The sequence below is a fragment of the Micromesistius poutassou genome, assembly GCF_964030765.1.
Source record: "Micromesistius poutassou genome assembly, contig: SCAFFOLD_2755, whole genome shotgun sequence".
NCBI classification, from domain to species: domain Eukaryota; kingdom Metazoa; phylum Chordata; class Actinopteri; order Gadiformes; family Gadidae; genus Micromesistius; species Micromesistius poutassou.
This window is the reverse complement of record NW_028179531.1, coordinates 1-19,254: the sequence shown is the minus strand read 5'-3', so window position 1 is coordinate 19,254 and position 19,254 is coordinate 1. Positions and strand designations below refer to the sequence as shown.

At 49.3% G+C, this 19,254-nt stretch overlaps 1 protein-coding gene across 1 annotated transcript; it reads left to right on the top strand.

Moving 5' to 3' along the window:
- Positions 1 to 1,092: 1,092 nt before the first annotated feature.
- LOC311372755 (GRB10-interacting GYF protein 1-like) lies at positions 1,093 to 18,403 on the top strand (the record flags this gene model as incomplete). The annotated part of the gene is given in 15 exon segments (XM_084489703.1): positions 1,093 to 1,361; positions 3,671 to 4,312; positions 4,421 to 4,484; positions 8,050 to 8,179; positions 8,585 to 8,680; positions 10,091 to 10,208; positions 11,475 to 11,583; positions 12,245 to 12,525; positions 13,290 to 13,531; positions 14,031 to 14,154; positions 16,182 to 16,339; positions 16,341 to 16,365; positions 16,786 to 16,979; positions 18,148 to 18,288; positions 18,291 to 18,403. Coding segments are annotated over 13 exon segments (1,766 nt in total), but the record flags the coding sequence as incomplete, so codon positions are not given.
- Between the last annotated feature and the right edge of the window lie 851 nt (positions 18,404 to 19,254).

Genomic DNA, 19,254 nt, shown 5'->3' with positions numbered 1-19,254 from the left:
CTGATTATATATTGGGACCTTTCAGAAAAAATAATAAATTCCGAGTCAAAGCGCTTTACAATATTGCCTAACATTCAGGCATTCATAGACACATTCACACACAGACGGCGGCGTCGACCATGGGCGACATCCAGCTCGTCAGGAGTAGTCAGGATGAGGTGCCTTGCTCAAGGACACCTCGACACTCAGCTTAGCAGGAGCCGGGGATCGAACCAGCAACCTCCCGGTTACCAGCCAACGCGCTTTACCTCCTGAGCAACATGCCGCCCCACAATGAATTCCCAATCTTTATTTGAACTGTATTACCAGGTCGGAAGATGTTAATTCTTTAAAGCAGCATTTATTAAAACAAAAAAAATGCGACGCACATGAACTCTTATTAACTATAAACACAGAAAGAAGGGTAGCACGGTAGCAACACAACACTACACTACACAAACGCCGCGTTCAAGACCTGTGGGCACTATGCTGCGTTCCAGGCAACCCGTAACTCGTGATTTCACGACTTCATACTCACGACTCACGACTTGTTAGCGTTCCAGGCAAGTCACGACTAACAAACAAACAAAAAAACAAACCTGCGGCTCTGTTTTGATGGTGCATTGACTTTTATGGAAACCTCACTTCACTTACACGAGCAGAGCTTGGATTGCTGGTGCAAAGACGTTCTGCGCGCGGAGATAACAAAAAATAAACCGTTAAACTTAACTGACAAATCGACATGGCCGACCGTGCAGCGTTTGTGTTTTTTTGTGCGAAACTTTTTTTTATCGCCAAAGGAGCCGTTGGGGAAGCCATTGTTGTTTATGTTCGTGACGTCAAAAAACGAACTGGGTAGTACATCGAGCAGACACGAGTTCACGGGTCGTGAGTTACGAGTTTGAGTTTTTCCAGAGGCACCACTTTCACGGGTAGAACGGGTCGTAAAAACCACGAGTTACGGGTTTCCAGGAACGCACCACTAGTCGTCCCCCCCGCCCCCCCCCCACGTAAATGACCAGCTTCCGACTTGTCAGTGGTGTGTGCGGGGTCACGTGGTGCGCGCACGGACGGCCATGTTTCCGAAACACAAACAACAAGAAGAGCAGAGAGAGAGAGAGAGAGAGACCAGCGGGACGACACGGCGATACGCAGCGAGCAGCGACCCAAACACAACACAACACCAACACAACACCAACAACAACAACAACAACAACCACGCAGAGCGACGCGACTTTGTGTCCGAAGTGACCGTTTTTTTTTTTTTGTCGAATGAACACGTTTTATTTACAAAGAGATACGAGCGACCCGTGTGCAGCACACACCCGAGCGGCCGTGGACGCATCGTGCACCATCCGACAACAGCGAGGGGGGAGAAAAAGGTAAGCCGTCGCCGCGGTGGTGGTGGGGGTGGTGCTGGTGGTGGTGCTGGTGGGTGGTGGGTGGTGGTGGTGGTGGTTCCTCTTTGCACGCTAATGCTAACCCAGGAGCTAACGTCAGTGAGTACTAGTAGTACACACACACACACACACACACACAGCGCGTCGCGTCCTCCGCGGTGGTTATTACAACCATTACGCATTACACACGCCATCCGAGGGAGAGTAGCTTGGATTAAAAAGTTGTGTTTCGAGCGCTCGGTGGATGTGAATCATGCAGAGTATATGGGGTGGAGGTGGAGGTGGAGGGGGGGGGGGGGGGGGTGTAGCGAGGGGTCGGCCGTCCATAGCACAGCGGGGGAGCAGGCCAGGGGCGACGGACGGACCCACACACACACACACACACACACACACACGCCGACACTCCGCCCCCCTCCGCCGCCGCCGCCGCCGCCGCCATATCACATCGCGTGTCATCCGAACCCGCTAACGATGCACGATTTTTTTTTTGAAGGATAAACCCCATTATTATTATGACCCGGAATCCGTCATTTTGCAAGGTAGTGATCTGTGACGGTGTTGGGGAAAAGCGTGGCGGCGTACTGCGAGCGGTGGTTTGGAAGGGGGGGGGGGGGGGGAGTCCGCGAAGTAGTCCCAGCGAATTCGTGCTGTTCGCTGGGTTCGTTAACGCTGGAGCTAAATGCGTTCGAGGCGGTCGGTCGCGGGGCTAACCTGTCGCTAGTAGGAAGGTACTAGCCACAAGTAGCACGGTGCACAGCACTCGTCTGCTGGGTTGTGGTGTGTGCTCAAGCTCAGTGTAGCGGGGGTTTAAGCGTGTGGACACCGTGCAGGGTGGTGTTGGCGGTCAACGTTTGCGCAATTTCGAAATTACTATGTGCGTTTTCTAGTGTGTTCCATTTTGGGGGGTCTCTTGGTAGTCGGATGTTGTCCATGAGAGCAACGTGATTTCGATTAGAGGATGACCTACTGTGTGTTGGATTTGAGGGTTGTGATGCTAGATACGTTTGTTGCACTTTTTGAAATGAGCGTTTTCAAATCCTGCGTTTGTTTGTGTTTTTTTGTGTTTACACTGGTGGGAGGTACATTACCGTATAACTACCAGTATGTTGGACCACGTTTTTGAAGTTATCGATACCAAAATCATTACTAATACCAAAATATAATATATCAATAATATTGTTATTTGTGTTGTTGTTGGTATTCCCATTACATTTAGTTTATATTCCCAAACAACAAACCTGTTTTTTTTTATTATTTTTATTATTCGGTAATCGGGAGCCTATCATTTGACCCTTTTAATTTACAATGTTTGTGTATGTATGTGGGAATTGATATGGCCTTCCTCCCTGTATATGTTCATGTATACTTCTCCACTATTTGTGTGTGCCTGACATGTGCAGGTGCTTTCAAGTGAAATTGGCCACTCTGCACCAAAAACATATTTCAATAGCAGGGACTAAAGTGAATCCCACAAACATGCTACACATTTTTTCTTTCAAGTGCAGTGTGCACAAACAATCTGATCAAATGATGCCAGTTTTTTATCTAGGAGTGAGGCCTTGTAAATAATCGCTTAAACATAACAGAAGTGAAAATCTAATTACACTGTCTTGGGTAAATGGATGCAGGCTTGGTGCCAAGCAGTGAGTAAAAAGTGTTTCCCCAGCAGTCAACCAGGGGATTCCTGTATTCCAACCAGGCCAGAGTGGTATCTGGGCTGCACCATCGTTTGGACATGTGCCCAAAACCTTTATCACACTCAAGTTATTGTCAGACATGCAAATCTGTTGCTGTTTATGTTGATATTGATTATCTCAGAAAGTAATGCATCATTTATTTGTGATATAGAAAAAACGACAAAACGGAGTGTTTACATGAAAAATATACCTAAATGTTATAAATCAATTTTTTTTATTTTTATAAAGTGCTATCTTACAAGTTAGACTCATTTCACAATTGTTTGGTGCTGGGGTAAAAGAGGTTTTTGATCATTTGTAAACAAGGTAATCTCTGCTCAATTGTGGCGTGTGAACAACAACATCTTGCACTGTTTTCCGTGGGTCGCACATTTTATTTTGGTCCATCATTAATCGTCTTCGGGTGAAAACGGCCTGCCGGTTTGAATCCAAAGCAGAATATAAATGAAGCTTTGCATCTGTTCTTGATTTGGGCCGTGAGTGAATGTTACTAACATTTTAAGAAAGGTTTGGAAGATACTATGTACCTTTTTTTTTTTTTGTTCTCCTTTTCTCAAAACACATTACTTAAACTGAACATTTTCTGTCCCGCAGCACTAAAGTCTGAGGACGAGGAAGAGGGGTACCGGAAGGTTCTCTCTATCCACAATTCAGTTGGAGCGAGAGAAGGACATTCAAAGGAAGAGAGAGAGAGAGAACGGAAGGAGAGAAAGTCGCGCCTGCTATTGGCAGCTGGTTCAGCAGCCTGATTTCTTGTGGCTGTCAAATTAGTTCCTGCGTTAAGTTTTTTTTTTTGATGAATCAGTTTGTATTTTTAACTTCAAAGTGATAAAACTGCTGTTGTCAAACAAAGAAAAAGAAAAAAAAATACAATTAATGCTATTGAGAGTGTTTTATTTTTTTCCAACATTCAATTCCAAGGATTTTTTTTTTGAGTTGTTTTTTTTTTCTCTTCGTATTCGTTTTAACAATCTTTTTGGGCTGTAGTAGTTGTAAGTAGCAGGAGCTTCCGAACTCCAAAACTCAACGTCAACTCCTCTTCCTTACCTGACTGTAAGACCGGACAACCTGGGATTCCTCAAACACCTGCAACCTGGCAGCTATTCGTTTTGTGTCTGTGTGTTTGGGGAGCGAGTTCACCACAGCTAAAGCACCACTCAGCCTTCTAGTCACCTAAGCCTAACTCAAGCCAGCGATCCCTAGCCTGGTCCAGCCTGCTCGGACCACCTGGACAGGGTAAGTAAGTGTGTGTGTGTCGTTTATTTCAGTGTGTGCTAATAATTAGTAAACAAAAAAGAAATCCTACTAATGCTTAACATTTTCCCCTAAATTTCTCCTCTGCAGATACTCAATTCTGTGCGGACGTGAGGAATATGACTGCTGAGACTCTTAACTTCGGCCCAGAATGGTAAATGCCTCTCAGTGTAATACGATTACGACTGTTTTTTACGGCCTTCACTTAGTACCCACTTGTTGTGATAAGCCTTTTGACCAACATTTTTGCAAAACCTCTTTTGGCATTATTTGAAGTCTGCAGTTCCTGGAGAAATATATTCACCGTAAAGATGTTTCAGCCATCTTGACTTTCACTTAATCCTAAAAGAATGTTAATGTGAGAAACCAGCCCAGCTATCAACCAGTGTCTGAAGTTGTTGGAACAACTTTGTCTAAACAAAAGTAAAACACACAAAGGTAGGCGCCCCATGTAGGGAGAACAGTTTGGTTCAATACCAGTATGGACAAGGAGGAACCCTGTGAGAAGGAACAAAGGAGCTATGGCTAGATATGTCTTGATTGCCACATTGGACACACATGAAACAACAGACAAATAGCCAACAGTTAGACATGATTGATTTGAATAAGTAACAAATGGCAAGTTTTTTTCTGTCGCATCCAATCTTTGTTGAGTCAAATCTTCCATGGTAATACACTTTGTCTTTACAAGTAGAATAAGCATCTCGGGAATTGTGCATATGGATCAGCGGGGCGTTCCACTGGGAGAATGGGGGTTCTAAATGAGCGCTACCACAGCATTGCTTGGTTTCTAGAAGGAAAAGCCTAGAAGTTATCCAGTGTTTTCTTTTGTCAGGGTTGACTCAGTCTACTGTGTGCACTTGGCTGTGTTTATGTTTGGCTTTCAATAAATGTCCTTATTGATTGATTGTTAACCACTTTGTGTAATGGCAATAGCACTATCCAATCAGCTTCCTTCAAAGACATTCTACACTGTTAGTCTAGAAGGATACACAATATCAGGAAGGTTTGGCAAGCGATTCGAGACGATTACAGGGGGATCAAAGAAAGTTAAACGGCAGTTGTATTACCACTCGTGCTGGAGAAAAGGCTTCTCTCCGTCTGTACTGGTCCTGTACGCTATTCCCTCAGAACGGATCTCTCCGTCTCAACATCCATTGTCTAATCATGACGTATGATATTAATTACAGATTATTATATAAGTCTATATATGGTAGTGTATAAAATGCTAATAGAAGCCTATATTTGTTGTCCGTCCCTTTCATCATCCGTTGTCGTAAAACTTTGCAGAGTTAATTTGCTTGGTTGAGGTCTGTCAAGTGTTGAAGACACGTGAATGTCATATTTCTAAACACATCGTATGAGATTCGATTGGTCAGGAATTGGTCTGGCCTGATGAATCAGATTAGACTGGAGGGTTTTATATGTTGTATGTTTTAGGTTGCTTGGTTTTAGTTTTAAAGTTAATACCTTCTGTGGTCTTGTATTCTACCAGCTGCAGATTGGCACTTGGTCTTTTAAAATGTACTGACCAGTAACTGATGGTCACAAGGAGATCTTTACAAAATACCAATTATTTTAAATTCAGTTTAGTTCCCCACGGATCAACCCGAAGAGGGTTGTGTAACTACCATTCTAAGCTTAAGGAAAAGCTTAAAATTCGATTGAATTACACTGGCCATCAGTAAATATGTCCATGTGTTTCACTCTTTACAATTACAGTATATTGTGAAACTCTCAAAATCACCACCTAAAACAAATAAATAGTAATGCTACCAAACTAATGAGTAAATCTCATTTCACATTTTGCAACTCAGCCTTGAGAAGGATGTGAACGTTTTGCTGTCTTTGTTGCCGGCCAGTTGTCGACCTGATGGCTAAATGTTTGTCTAAGGACTACCAGCAGGCGTTGTCTCTGGGCTTTTTGGTAGCGCTCCATCTCAAATGGGCCGTGACCACTCCTTGAATTCTTGGTCGACTGCCAGTCCAGTATAATATTCTTCCTTATTCTTCATTTTTAGACTCTGCAGTTACCCCCCCCACACTCACACACGTGCACATTCGTGCACATCCTACGGTTTTACTAACAAGGCCAACTAGCACTGCCTCGCTCTTCAAGTTTTTCTTTTCACAACTAGCCATGCTCCCATGCTTAGCTTAGCTGTGCTGCCATCTATCTATATCTATCTTGAGAGGGAGAGAGAGGCTAGTAGCACAGCTAGGCTAACTAGGGCTGGCTAGTGATAACCGATTACACTACACATTCAATTGTGCATGCCGTTGGTCACAGAGATCTCCCACTCTTACAAATTAGAATCTGCTGCTCGAAGATGAAAGACATGAAAGCAATAATCATAAAAGCACACAAACAGAAAACTTGTGAAGTACACGCTTGGATTGCTCCTGTTGACCAATGAGAAAGCATTAACGGAATGCGTGTAGGATGGCATTTCTGGAAAGGGACAGACACGCCCGTCCACGCTGTCCACACGCACCCTTTGCCTTCCTGATTTCAACCTTAATTCTCAACTCTAATGCGCCTCTTCCTCTCGCAGTATGCTTTTTGTTTTTTCCCTTACTTACTTACTTACTAACTTCCCTTACTTCCACTTTCTTTTGCATGATCCCCCCCTACTCCTTTTCAAGTCAAGATATTGCGTCTACCGCTGTACAGCCAGATGAACGTTCTCTCTTAAGACCTCACGCTGCAGTCGTAGGTAGAACGGCAGTTTTGGAGCACAACTAAAGATGTGTCGCTGAAAAGAATGGTCTACTTTGAGTTTTTTTTTTGAAATTGTGTTTTTTGCTCGGTAGCGGAAATAATTGCCTGTTATGTATTTCTTTTGGGTGTACAACTCCCGCCTTTACCTCCCCCCTCCCCCCCCCCCCCCCCCCGGCTCTCTGCGCTATGGTTACATGTGGTTCAGATGGGGCCCGTTTGTGGACGTGACGTGCCGCGCACAGTGGCATGTGAATGGGGCCATTGTTAGATCCTGAGGGCCTTGGACGCCCGCCCGGCCGTCGCATAGCGTTTTTTAAAAGGAAATCTTAAGATTGCAATGGGCAGTATGTCAGCTTGTCTCTCTGCCCTCTCTCCCCTGCCCCAGAGTATGCACTGCCAGGACCTAAAGAGCCGGTCGGTTCAGCCAGTGCCGACCATTCAGCACCACCAACCCTCCTTATCCCTCTCTGCCCCTGCCCGGCGGGGCCTGTTTCGTTGACGCAGTTGGGTCTTTGTTGGCCATAGGTGGAACGCTCGTTCAGACGGTCCCGTTGAGGTGTAGCTACCCAATGTGGAAACGCGGCATGGCGCCACCTTGAGTCGGGCCCTTTTTTTGCGGTGGTTTTTGCAGTCGTGGAGAGTTAATGTAATCTCTGTGTTCCCAACGTCTTTGAATTTACTTTTGGTTCTTTTTGGTTTTTGCAAGAAAAGTTATGGAAACGGATGAATTCTCCCCGTGATTGCAGAACTGGTGCCCATTAAGTACACTGTTGGCGGCTGAAATAGCTTTTTAAGTTTGTTGCTTTTTTTTTTTTTTTTTAAATCTTGTATCCATCTATGCAACATTTGAGTTGTTGTGAAATAGTTTTTCCATGTTAATGGTCAACTGTCTTTCTCCCAAAATGATGGCTTCCAACGTTGGAATGCAAACGAGCGGTTAGAGAAACCAGTCTTGACTCCCCCCCTTTCTTTTTTCCCCCCCCCCCCTCACCCGCAGGCTTCGTGCACTGTCCAGTGGGGGGAGTGTGACATCCCCCCCGCCTTCCCCCGCCATGCCAAAGTACAAGCTGGCCGAGTACCGCTACGGCCGCGAGGAGATGCTAGCACTTTATATCAAAGACAACAAGGTGAGACCTGGAACGCTCTACACGTTGTGTACTAGTGTGTACTAGTACTTGTGTACTAGCCGCGATGTTCGTTATGAACCTTCACCCCGGGGGTAAAGGTCAATAACAGACCTGGATGGATAATGTTTTATATTTGTTATGGTTTGCAGGCTTCACTACAATTTTGGGGGATTTAAAAATATATTTTTTAATATTGGCTGTTGTTCGCAGAGTCAATAACGGACACTTTTAATTTGGGCATTCAAAAAGTATCGTATGCATAATTTAAAGTAATGTTTGAACTGAAACGATGGCTGCACTGACAAGTGGACTGGTCGGACCACTCCTGATTGTCTTGTCCCCCCGAGGCTCCGCCCACCACTCATTGTTCATGTCGTCTTGTCGTCACGGTTGCTGTGCGTGCAGGTCCCCGAGGACATGCAGGATAAGGAGTTCGCTGCTATTCTGCAAGAAGAACCCATGCAGCCGCTGGCCCTGGTGCCCCTCACCGAGGAGGAGCAGGTACGATGAGCGTCTTCCACGCGGGTGTATGGGACGCCCCACACACACACGCCACCGCACACGAGCAGACACGCGTACGCACGCACACACACACACACACACGGCCGCCGAGGCTCTCGCGCAGACATAAATACTGTTGGTTAAAACCTTTGTCTAATCCTCGCCGAAAGAGATGAGTGCTTGCCCGTTGTATCGTATTAAAACTAGGGTTTTAATGGATGGTCTAGTGGTAAAGGGCGGCCACTCGCAGCTGAAAGGTTCTGGGTTTGACCCCAATGCCTGCCGTGTCACCTACCTGTGACCTGCATCCATGAGCAAAATGCTAAATGGTCCCTAACCCCTGAGCATGAACGTGACCAAGACGTCTTAGCACTAGGGATGTGAATAATCTTTCATGGTCGAATAATCAGCGGGTGGTATGAACGAATAATCGATTATTCGATGTGTGCCGACATTCTCAAAGGCAGCCGTGGATCATCGGCAAGAAATCACTTAATATCTTAAACGCAAAAAAAAACTAACTTTAACAGTGATCAGTGTTTGTGTTGTATGCATATATATTAATATTTATGCTTGTGTATATTGTTTTTCTGTACATGATTAATAATAATAATTAAAAAAACTAATAGTGCTACAGAACCAACATTAGTTCCGTCCGTTAATTCTTGTTTATCTGAATGGGGAAAAAATGTTAACGGTCCAAATGTTAAAAATTGACTTTGACCCTCGGGAACGAATAATCGAATATTCTGACCCATCCCTACTTAGCACCGCTCCTCCTTAATAACCCCAAGTCTGAATTCCCTTTTGATAAAATCATCGGCTTAAATCGTTAACTCCACGCACACAGTTGAGACCAGCGGCTCCCCACCTTGGGGTCGTGACCCACTGGTTCATCAGACGGTCGGCCGTGGGTTCACTCGCCGTCGTTAAAACACTTGGAGGAGGAAGCGTGATCATGCGGTGACATGGATATACGTTGCACGCTGATCAATGGGACGTTACGATCTTACGGAGTGCAGTGGTTTCCACTCGTTTCATCTAAACGGTATTCCACTCGGATAAGCACTGGGGCTTCAAAGGGTCCATTCTGCTGCCTGGCCAGTGTGGCACAGAGTTGACATTCTTAACATTCCTTCATTTTCCATTCTCTCTCTCCCTCTATCGCTTTCCCTCTCGTTGGCTCTCACTCCCTCGTCTCTTTGCCTCTGCTGTCCTCCCTCCCTCTCTCGTTACTCTTTATCACTATCCTTTTTTCTTTTTTTTTTTTCCCCCTCTTTGTTTTTCGTCTCTGGTGCCATCGCCTCTTCCGCTCGCTCTCTCTCGCTCTCGCTCTCGCTCTCTCTCTCTCTCTCTCTCTCTCTCGCTCTCTCTCTCTCTCTCTCTCGCTCTCTCTCTCTCGCTCCACAGAGGAACTTCTCCATGTCTGTGAACAGCGTGGCTGTGCTGAGGCTCATGGGTAAAGGAGTGGGCGGCGCCGCCCCGGCCGGTGTGGTTCGGGGCCGCGGGGCCGCCCGAGGCGGACGAGGTAAACGACAAACAAACACACACACACAACACAAGACAACAACAACAACGTTTCTCACGCTCATTCTCATTTCTCAACAAACAAAAGAAAAAGAGCATAGCCCACACACAACTCCTCAACCGTGTGCTATTCGTCGCAGTGCATTTCTTTATGATCAGATGCTCTGTATGAAATTGTCGTTGTGTGTGTATATAGAAGGCAGGCGTGGGTGATCTGCGTGCTACGGACACACAGTAGTGAACGTTGATCAAATAACGTGCTACAGTAGTTCATGTAAGGTCTAAAAAAAAAAAAAAAGGACGGGTAAAAAAGAAGAGAAGAGTCTGGTGGTGTGTGTGTGCCTGGACGCTCAGGTTACATCCTCCAGACTGGCAGCCGCTCCAACCAGACTATGACCAGAGTGGCTGCTGTCTTTACAAGGAGTGACCCACATGGAACCACTCAATGAATCCCCGACCACTGCTACCAGTGGAACCACAGTGTGAACAAGCCCGACCTCAAGCCACTCGCTCTCCTAAGTACAATGGCCGCCGTCCAGGAGGGGCTGAGTACACATTGTATTAAAGCCATACGCGTCTGTTGTTGCAGTTGTCTAGTCGCTGCCGCTCCCGCCTTGGCCCACTGTAGAGTCTGCACTGTGGCCGTGTCAAATAGACCTTTTGCAAACACGCGCGCGCACGAGTGCGGCGGCGGTCATCGTAAATGGCCAACGTTAACACGCCAGCAGCGGGGTTGTTGGAGACGCCGGGAAGAGTTACCGTTGGGAGTGGGCGGGGGTGTACGCATGTACCGCAGTGTGTGGTGGAAAGGTTAACGGGCTAATTGCACACAGACTTTTTTCTTTTTTCATTCAGCTGCGGTGGCTTATTATTTTAAGAGGAAGTAGTTTGTATGTTTTAAAAACTTATTTTGTAATCCTTCGTCCGTCGGCGAAAGTTTTCATGAAAAGAAGGCTTTTCCTCGGTGTGACCCAGTTAACACTTCACTACCTAACTGTAACGTCGTTCAGGGTGACGGTTCCCAAACGTTTTCGTGACATGACCTGTCTAAGAAGCCCCTTTTTTGGCCCAGCCAAAAATATTTATTGCAGGGGAAAAAAAAACTAATCTAAAATGCTGACGATCACCTGAGGTAACGTGTGTGTGTGTGTGTGTGTGTGTGTGTGTGTGTGTGTGTGTGTGTGTGTGTGTGTGTGTGTGTGTGTGTGTGTGTGTGTGTGTGTGTGTGTGTGTGTGTGTGTGTGTGTGTGTGTGTGTGTGTGTGCAGGGCGTGGCCGCGGGGAAGGCGGGTTCTACCAAAGAAGTATTGAGGAGCCGGAGGTGGGCTTCGGTCGCAGCGTCCGGGAGATTCACCGCAGCCAGAGCTGGGACGACAGGTCAGCAAAGCACCCCCGCCTGTTAGTGGCAACGTCACGTAACCTACTGGGATCTGCAAACGTAAAAATATACACGTGGACACGGATCCTAGAGCTCGAGAGACTGGGATTGGGATCTGTGTCGATGTTATATTTGAACGTTTTGATCTTATTGAACTGATCTGAACAATGGCGTCCTTGTGTTTTTGTTTTATGAAGTTGAGGGGGCCACGGCGGTGAACTGGCTCTCCAGACTAATTATCAGAGCAACGATACAGCGTGATACTCCAGTGGCCGCCACCTTGGTTGTTTATGAAAACGCCTCGACGGCGCTCCCATAGGGGCCCCCCCCCTCTGTTCAGTCATCGCACCAAACCCGCCCATTCCCAGCAGATATTAGTCTGCTGGGAATCTGTCTGAACAGAAGGGGGCGGGGGGGTAGGGGGGGGGGAGGCAGACTCATTATGCCAGAGCAAATCAAACACAAGTTCGCCTGCTTCCCGGGCTATCGAATCCCCCCCCGACCTCCCCTCCACTCGTCAGCATTTAGAGCGTTTGGGAAGGAAGTCGATAGGAAGTCAATGGCCAAAAAAAAAAAAGTCAAGCCATTCTTCGACGGCCGCCATGTGCTCTCCTCCGTGCGTGTGCGTTAGCTCTGTGTCTTGACGTGTGGACCCCCCAGGGGCGAGCGGCGCTTCGAGAAGCCCCTGCGGCGCGAGGTGACGGGCCGGCCCGGCTTCGAGGAGGCGGCGGCGGCCGGGCCCCCGGGGGCCGGCAGAAAAGAGCACACGCGGGCCGACAGCGACAACTGGCGCACCCTGCGGGAGGAGCAGGCGGAGGAGGAGGGCGGCGGCGGCGGCGGCAGCGGGGCCGGAGGCGTCGCCGTGAGCGGAGGAGGAGGAGGAGGAGGAGGCGGCGTGGAGCCGGGCAGCAGCTGGAGGATGGGCGTCTGCCGCAGGGACGGTACGAGACGGGCACACGCCTTCACACACGCCTTCACGCTCACACCTTCACCCTCACTCGTCTCCGCACACACCGTCATTTTGTTTTTATTAGTTCATATTTTTTCATTAATTGATCCGTATTTGTTTTGGTCAGGGACACTAATCATACATAAACGTCCACATATCAAAAAAGGCACAGTGGGAATATATTCACAGTACAATTGGTTAAAACTAAATGAAAACAAACACTAAAATGGAATAGAGCCCGTTTTAACCCCCACCACTACTAACGAGAGCGGTACCGCTACTAACGAGCGTGGTGACACTACTAACGAGCGTGGTGACACTACAAACGAGCGTGGTAACACTACAAACGAGCGTGGTACCGCTACTAACGAGTGCGGTACCGCTACTAATGAGCACGGTACCACTACTAACCAGAGTGGTTAGTAGTGTCACCACTACTAACCAGAGTGGTTAGTAGTGTCACCACTACTAACGAGCGTGGTGACACTACTAACGAGCGCGGTACCGCTACTAGCGAGCGTGGTAACACTACTAACGAGGGTGGTACAACTACTAACGAGGGTGGTACAACTACTAGCGAGCGCGGTACCGCTACTAACGAGCGCGGTACCGCTACTAACGAGCGCGGTACCGCTACTAACGAGCGCGGTACCGCTACTAACGAGCGTGGTAACAAAGTGTGTGTCTGACTGCAGTGTTCTGGTCTCTCCACCGGGCGACTGGTCACAATAGGAACTTTTGATCTCACCCCATCAGACGGAGGTCCCCGCTCAGCAGGCTGGCGGGACCACAGCGCCCCCGGCGAGAGTCGGCGCAGGAAGTTCGACTTTGACTTCCGGGACTCGGACGGGCGCGGTGGCGGCGGCGGAGGCGGGCGGCGGCGCGCGGGCAGCGAGGGCATGGAGGACGACCGGGACGGGCTCCCCGAGTGGTGCACGGACGAGGAGGAGGGGGACCTGGGCACCTTCGACTCCTCGGGCGCATTCATGCCCCTCAAGGTGTGTGAGGGGAGGGGAGGGGGTGGGAGGTGGGAGGCGGGAGGGGAGGGGAGGGGAGGTGGGGTGAGGGGAGGGGAGGTGGGGGGAGGGGGGGTGAGGGGAGGGGGTGGGTCTGACGACTCCCCGCCCGGGAGATGTGGATAATACAAGTGAATCGGTTATTTCATCCATTTCTTTCCACTAACTTAAACGAATGTCTCTGGATTGTTTTTACTAAACGAGTCCAGTGGGGGTCGGTCGTGCGTAGTGAAATGGCCCTGGGGCGGTTCGCCCTCTCAGGGCACCACATTGTGGTGCGACCGGGTACTGTAGGCAAACTTGACAAACGCAAAAGTCTTGTAGAAGTCGTTGTAGTGTTTCCTCATTGCTAATATGAATGTTTTTTTTTTAAACCCTCTGTTGAATGAAGACCTGAAAGAACATATATACGTATTACGTGATTTTTCTGTATTGGTGTTATTCAGTGGTTGAATGAATTCTTCTCCTTCTCCGCCAGAAGGGAGGCAAGGACATGATTCTGGAGGAGGAGTTAGACTTCCAGGGTATCGAGGAGGAAGATGAGGAGGAGGAGTTCCTCGCTGACTCTGAGAGGCTCAACAACTCCGGTGGTGACAAAGATAAGGGTAAGGGCTGCTCCTCCTTAAAGGTCCCATGGCATGCTACTTTATGAATGCGTTTATATAGCTGTTAGTGGGCCCCTAATACGGTACTTGAAGACGTTTTAATAAATTCAGCCTTGGTGCAGAGTTACAGCCACTACGAGCCAGTCCCACAATGAGCTCTCCACAAACGGGCCGTTTTTTAGAGGCGGGTCAAGGTGGAGGGTGGGGGTGTGGCCCCGAGCAGCTTGTTGCCACGGTACCATGCGCTAGTGTTTACAGTGGAACACTGAACACTCCGGGTGCTCCGGCGGGAGTCCTGGAGCTGTATATCTAAATAATATCATATTATACATAGATATCTATATAATATAATATATATTATCACGGCCAAAATCTGTGTGCGCCTCCAGACGATATTATGAATCTCAAACGACTGCGTCGGGTTCTCCAACGTCTCCGGTTCTTCCACTTCCACATCAATCTGAAGTAGACTGGACCACGACATGGAGGAGAAAGGGATTGTTGCCCGCGACGGTCTCCCGCTGGAGCCCCGGTGGTGCCTCGGCAGCGGGCGGCAGCAGGGATTGGGGCTCCGGCGGGAGACAATCACGGGCAACAATCCCTTTCTCCTCCATTTATTTATTTGTTTATTTAGCAGGGACAATGCACAGCTCATTAGCAGTACCAGAGTTAGCTACAAGCTAATTTTCATCTGTAGTCCCTGGGCAGGAAACAGAGGATCTCTGTCAAAAGGAAAACCTAAATGCTCCAAGTTGCGGTTCATGTACTTCAGGGAGTCAAAGCCAGAGTTCCTTTCCCCCCAATTCCCTCTCAACCGTGGCTGAGATTACCCCCACTACGAGTCTCTTTGTGGAAATACCAGAGACGTCAGAGAACCAAACGCAGTCTAGTCTTTACACCAAATGCGAGCTTGCCTTATTGTGTTGCGTGTTATGTGCCGTAACACCAACAGCAGAACGGTTATCCAAATAACAAAGAAGTGTACAACACTTGCGTTACAGTGTGTGTATTGACACACACACACACGCACACGCACACACGTGGCGCTCGCACGGTAGCTCATTGTCTCATTGGCGGGCTGAATTCTCTGGGCGGGCAAAGCAGAGAAAGGGGAGGTATCATTTCCCCGTATGACAACATACGGGGAAAATTCCAAATCAGCGCGTATGAGCCTTGTTTTTTCAGGCAGAGCAGGATACCTAGTGCTCGTTTTACACCGAACGCCATCTCTAGCTACCGGGGGACCATAGGCAGGCTAGGGGAACTCACATTAATGTTAGAAAACCTCATAAAGTGAAATTTTCATGCCATGGGACCTTTAACCAACCGGGCGTTTTCTTGTCCTCCAGCCTTTTTCCTCACCTGTTCAGTCCTTTCAGCATACGACTCGCGCACCACCAGATTCACTTTGTGTCTCGTGCCATGGCCGGGCTATTCTCAAAGCTCTATGCAAAGCAGCCGTCTTGCGTGAACGTAAATCGTGTTGACATGAACTCAGCAGGCTTTTGCCACACCTGCATTTCACATTTTTCGCAACCTCGTTTTCTGACCACAACCCGTCCACTGACGACGCGGAGGCCTGTTTTGTTCCTCAGCCTGCGTCTTCACGAGAGTGGCTTTAGCGTGGCGTGGCTCTGTAAACCCGTGTGTTTGTCGTCAGGTCACACACACCTTTACCCCGTGGCTTTGCGCGGCTGTAACGGAGCACAATGGAGCATGCACTCACTGTAGGGTGGCCGTGGTTGGACTTTGTTTTGTATTGAAGGAGTGTATTTACACAACGGTCTGATACTACAGGACTTTGATTGTGACCAGAGCAAAAACAATCAGGAGGAACATAGCCCCGCGATAACGCGATAAGCTCCAAACACTTCTGATGTTGTTGTTGTTGTTGTTGACGTGTGTCTTGACAGCCGGGGGGGCGGGGCTAGCGGTCAGGGTGTTTGACTAGTAGTGACCGGGACTCCTCCTGCGGGGGCCCTCGTGTTGACGTCGTCGTTCCTTCTCTCTCTCCGCTCCCCTTCCAGAGAACAAGGACAGCGGCTTCGGCGGCGACAGCCAGGGTAAACGCTCCCCGCCTTGCTCCTCCCCGCCGAACCACATGGCCCCCGAGTCCAAGGCCGGCGGCGCGCGAGGATGGTGTTGGCCCACGAACAACGCCCAGCCGACAAACAACCTGGCCCACAAAGGGCAGTAACATGTTGAGCGACGGTACGTTTTTTCACACACACACACACACACACACACACACACACACACACACACAACACACACACAGCACACACACACACACACACACACACACACACACACCACACACACACACACACACACACACACACACACACACACACACAACACCCACACACCCCCCCCCCCCCCTCCCCCCCCCCCCCCAAAAACCCCTTGAATACAGAGAGCTGCGGTGGGAGTAGGCCACTTCTGCTTCCCGATTGGCCAGTTCCAAACGATGTCATAATTTAGATTTCAGTTCCAGTGGAACTTCCCCTTTTTAATGGACAGGGCGCGCGTGTGTGTGGTGTGTTGTGTGTGTGCGCCTCGCAACATCCACCGACCAGATGTGCCATGTTGACGCGTGCTTGTCTTCTCCACACCCCCCCCCGTCCTCAGGTCCCGCTGGGCTGTCCAAGGTCCACGTGAGCCTCAGCAACAACGTCTCCAACAACGTCGGCCACGCCCCACGCCTCGGCCCTCCCCTCTCTCCCCCGCCCTCCTCCTCCTCCTCCTCCTCCTCCGCTGCTCCTCTCCTCCCTCCGGTGGGGGGAGACATCGAGGACGATGAGGGCATGAAGCACCTACAGCAGGTGTGCACCACCACCGCCGCCGCCGTTCACTCATCACTCATCACTCACTGAGTCCTAAAGCACTTCATATATGTGACATTCATGCCAGGGTTACTGCCATATAAAAAAAAACTATTTGTATTTAAAAAAGAAAATGGTAATAATACCACAGACCTTCCAAAATGACTGAATTGTAAAGGTACTGGCAACCAAGTTGCCTGCAGGAGCGCTGTAACTACAAAACAACAGAACAACAAAAAACTATCAATATTCAACGCAGACCTTGTGTTCAACCGAAATTGGTTCGTGACGGACGGCTGTGTGAAAGGGCGGCAGGGGCCAGTTCATAAACGAGAAAGTCTCACCTCTCCCTGTCTGAAAGAGTATTCCAGTAAGTGGGTCGGGTTGAAACCCCTGCCGTACCTCGCTCTGTTCCGGCTCTTGGTTTTTTAATTTCACGCCTGCGGGTGGCGGGCGGCGGCGGCGGCGGCGCTCGCACCCAGTGCTAAAATGGTTAGCGTGGTTAGTCACCAGCGTGACTCGGTTCAAGACGCATGAAGGTCACCTCAAACACACGGGCCTCATTCAGACGTGTTCTGGGACACGTGTGACCGTGTTACCGTGGCATCGTGAACACATAGCACTTACGTGTGTGTGTGTGTGTGTGTGTGTGTGTGTGTGTGTGTGTTGCTGCAGTGTATAACTCAATTGATAGCTGCAGGGCTGCATCCTACGGTCATCCGTCACCTGGTGACAACCACAATGGCTGCTGGGGGCCAAAATGGCCGGCAGCACAGTGAGGGTTGCAGTGCTGCTATATTTCAAAACAGGCAGTGGTCTCTGGAGGTGACTCCAGTGGCCCAAATCTGTCTCTAAGCCTAACCACACATATTAAGACCCAAGATCTTTTATGTCCCGTTACTACTCTGCGTGTATGTGTTCGACCGTGTTTGTTTGTGTGTGACCCCCGTTGCGCGCCAGGCCCCCGTGGGTGCTGCCATTACACAGCTGATTCTTCAGGCTCCTATTGCAGTACCTTGAAGGGGGGGGGGGGGGGGGGTCCCTCCCTCCTCTGGGTTTTGGGGGAGCGCGTAGTCCTTTGCTCTTTCGAGTTTACGCAGTACTGTACCGGTGGCTTCACGTGTGTGTGTGTGTGTGTGTGCGGTCCCCCTCTCTCCGCGTGGTGCAGGAGGCGGAGAAGATGGTGGCGTCGCTGCAGGACACGTCCCTGGAGGAGGAGTGCTTCACCCAGGCCCTGCAGCACCACCAGCACCCACCAGCAGCAGCAGCAGCAGCACACCAGCAGCAGCAGCAGCAGCAGCAGCAGCGCAGGAACAGCAGCAGCAGCAGCAGCAAGACGGCCGCAACACGGCGGACGCCCTCCCGCTGGGTCACGAGGCCGCCAAGAAGTGGTTCTACAAGGACCCCCAGGGGGGAGATCCAAGGTACGCACCACCCCCAGCACCCGCCGGGTGCTGCATGGCCGTCGGGCGCGAGGTAGTTGAGGAGGAGGGGTGGTTCTTAAACCAATAGCCAGTGTGCCTAATGGCGGGCCTTACCTGTCGATGGTGGCCCAACCAATTGGTTTTTCTCCGACCAATGGTAGTCCTGAGGCAATAGCAGTGTCTAACCACTATTGGTTTTCAGTCCTCTTGGGTGGTCTCGAAGCAATCACCAGTGATGGTATTAACACAATGGGGGGGTCTCCGACCCGTGGTGGGTTCCCTGTAGCAACGGTTGTCGTTGTTTTATTTAGGTTTATTAGATAACGTCTAATTAACCCCCGATGTCTCCAGATAGCAGCTGCGAGGGTTTTTTTTTCTGCTTGCATCAAACGTGCCAATCAATCTCGGCGAAATTTCGAGAAGGGCTTTTTATAGACGGCCCGGGACATGGCCTCATTCCTCGTTCTGGAGCGTCCCGCTCGATGTGAACGGGACACACGGGTTGCCTAGTGAGCTCTCATAGCCGAGAGGTGTCCCTTGTGTTTATCTCATTTCTCATTTCATCTCGCCGTCTCTCACTCACCGAGGGCTTTTTATCGGCGCGGGAGACCGTGCGTCACCAGAGCCTGTAAAGCATGACAGTTGAATAGATGAGGGGGGGGGGGGGGGGGACACGGAAGTGAAAAACCCAAAACCCAGTCCGAAGTGTGTATCCTAGGGGTTGTAACGATGCACGGAAGACACTATTCAGTACGTACCTCGGTTTTTAAGTCACGGTTCGGTATGTTTTTCGGTTTTAAAATTGTATTTTTATTAAACCATTTTTTTATTTTTATTAAATTGTATCAAAG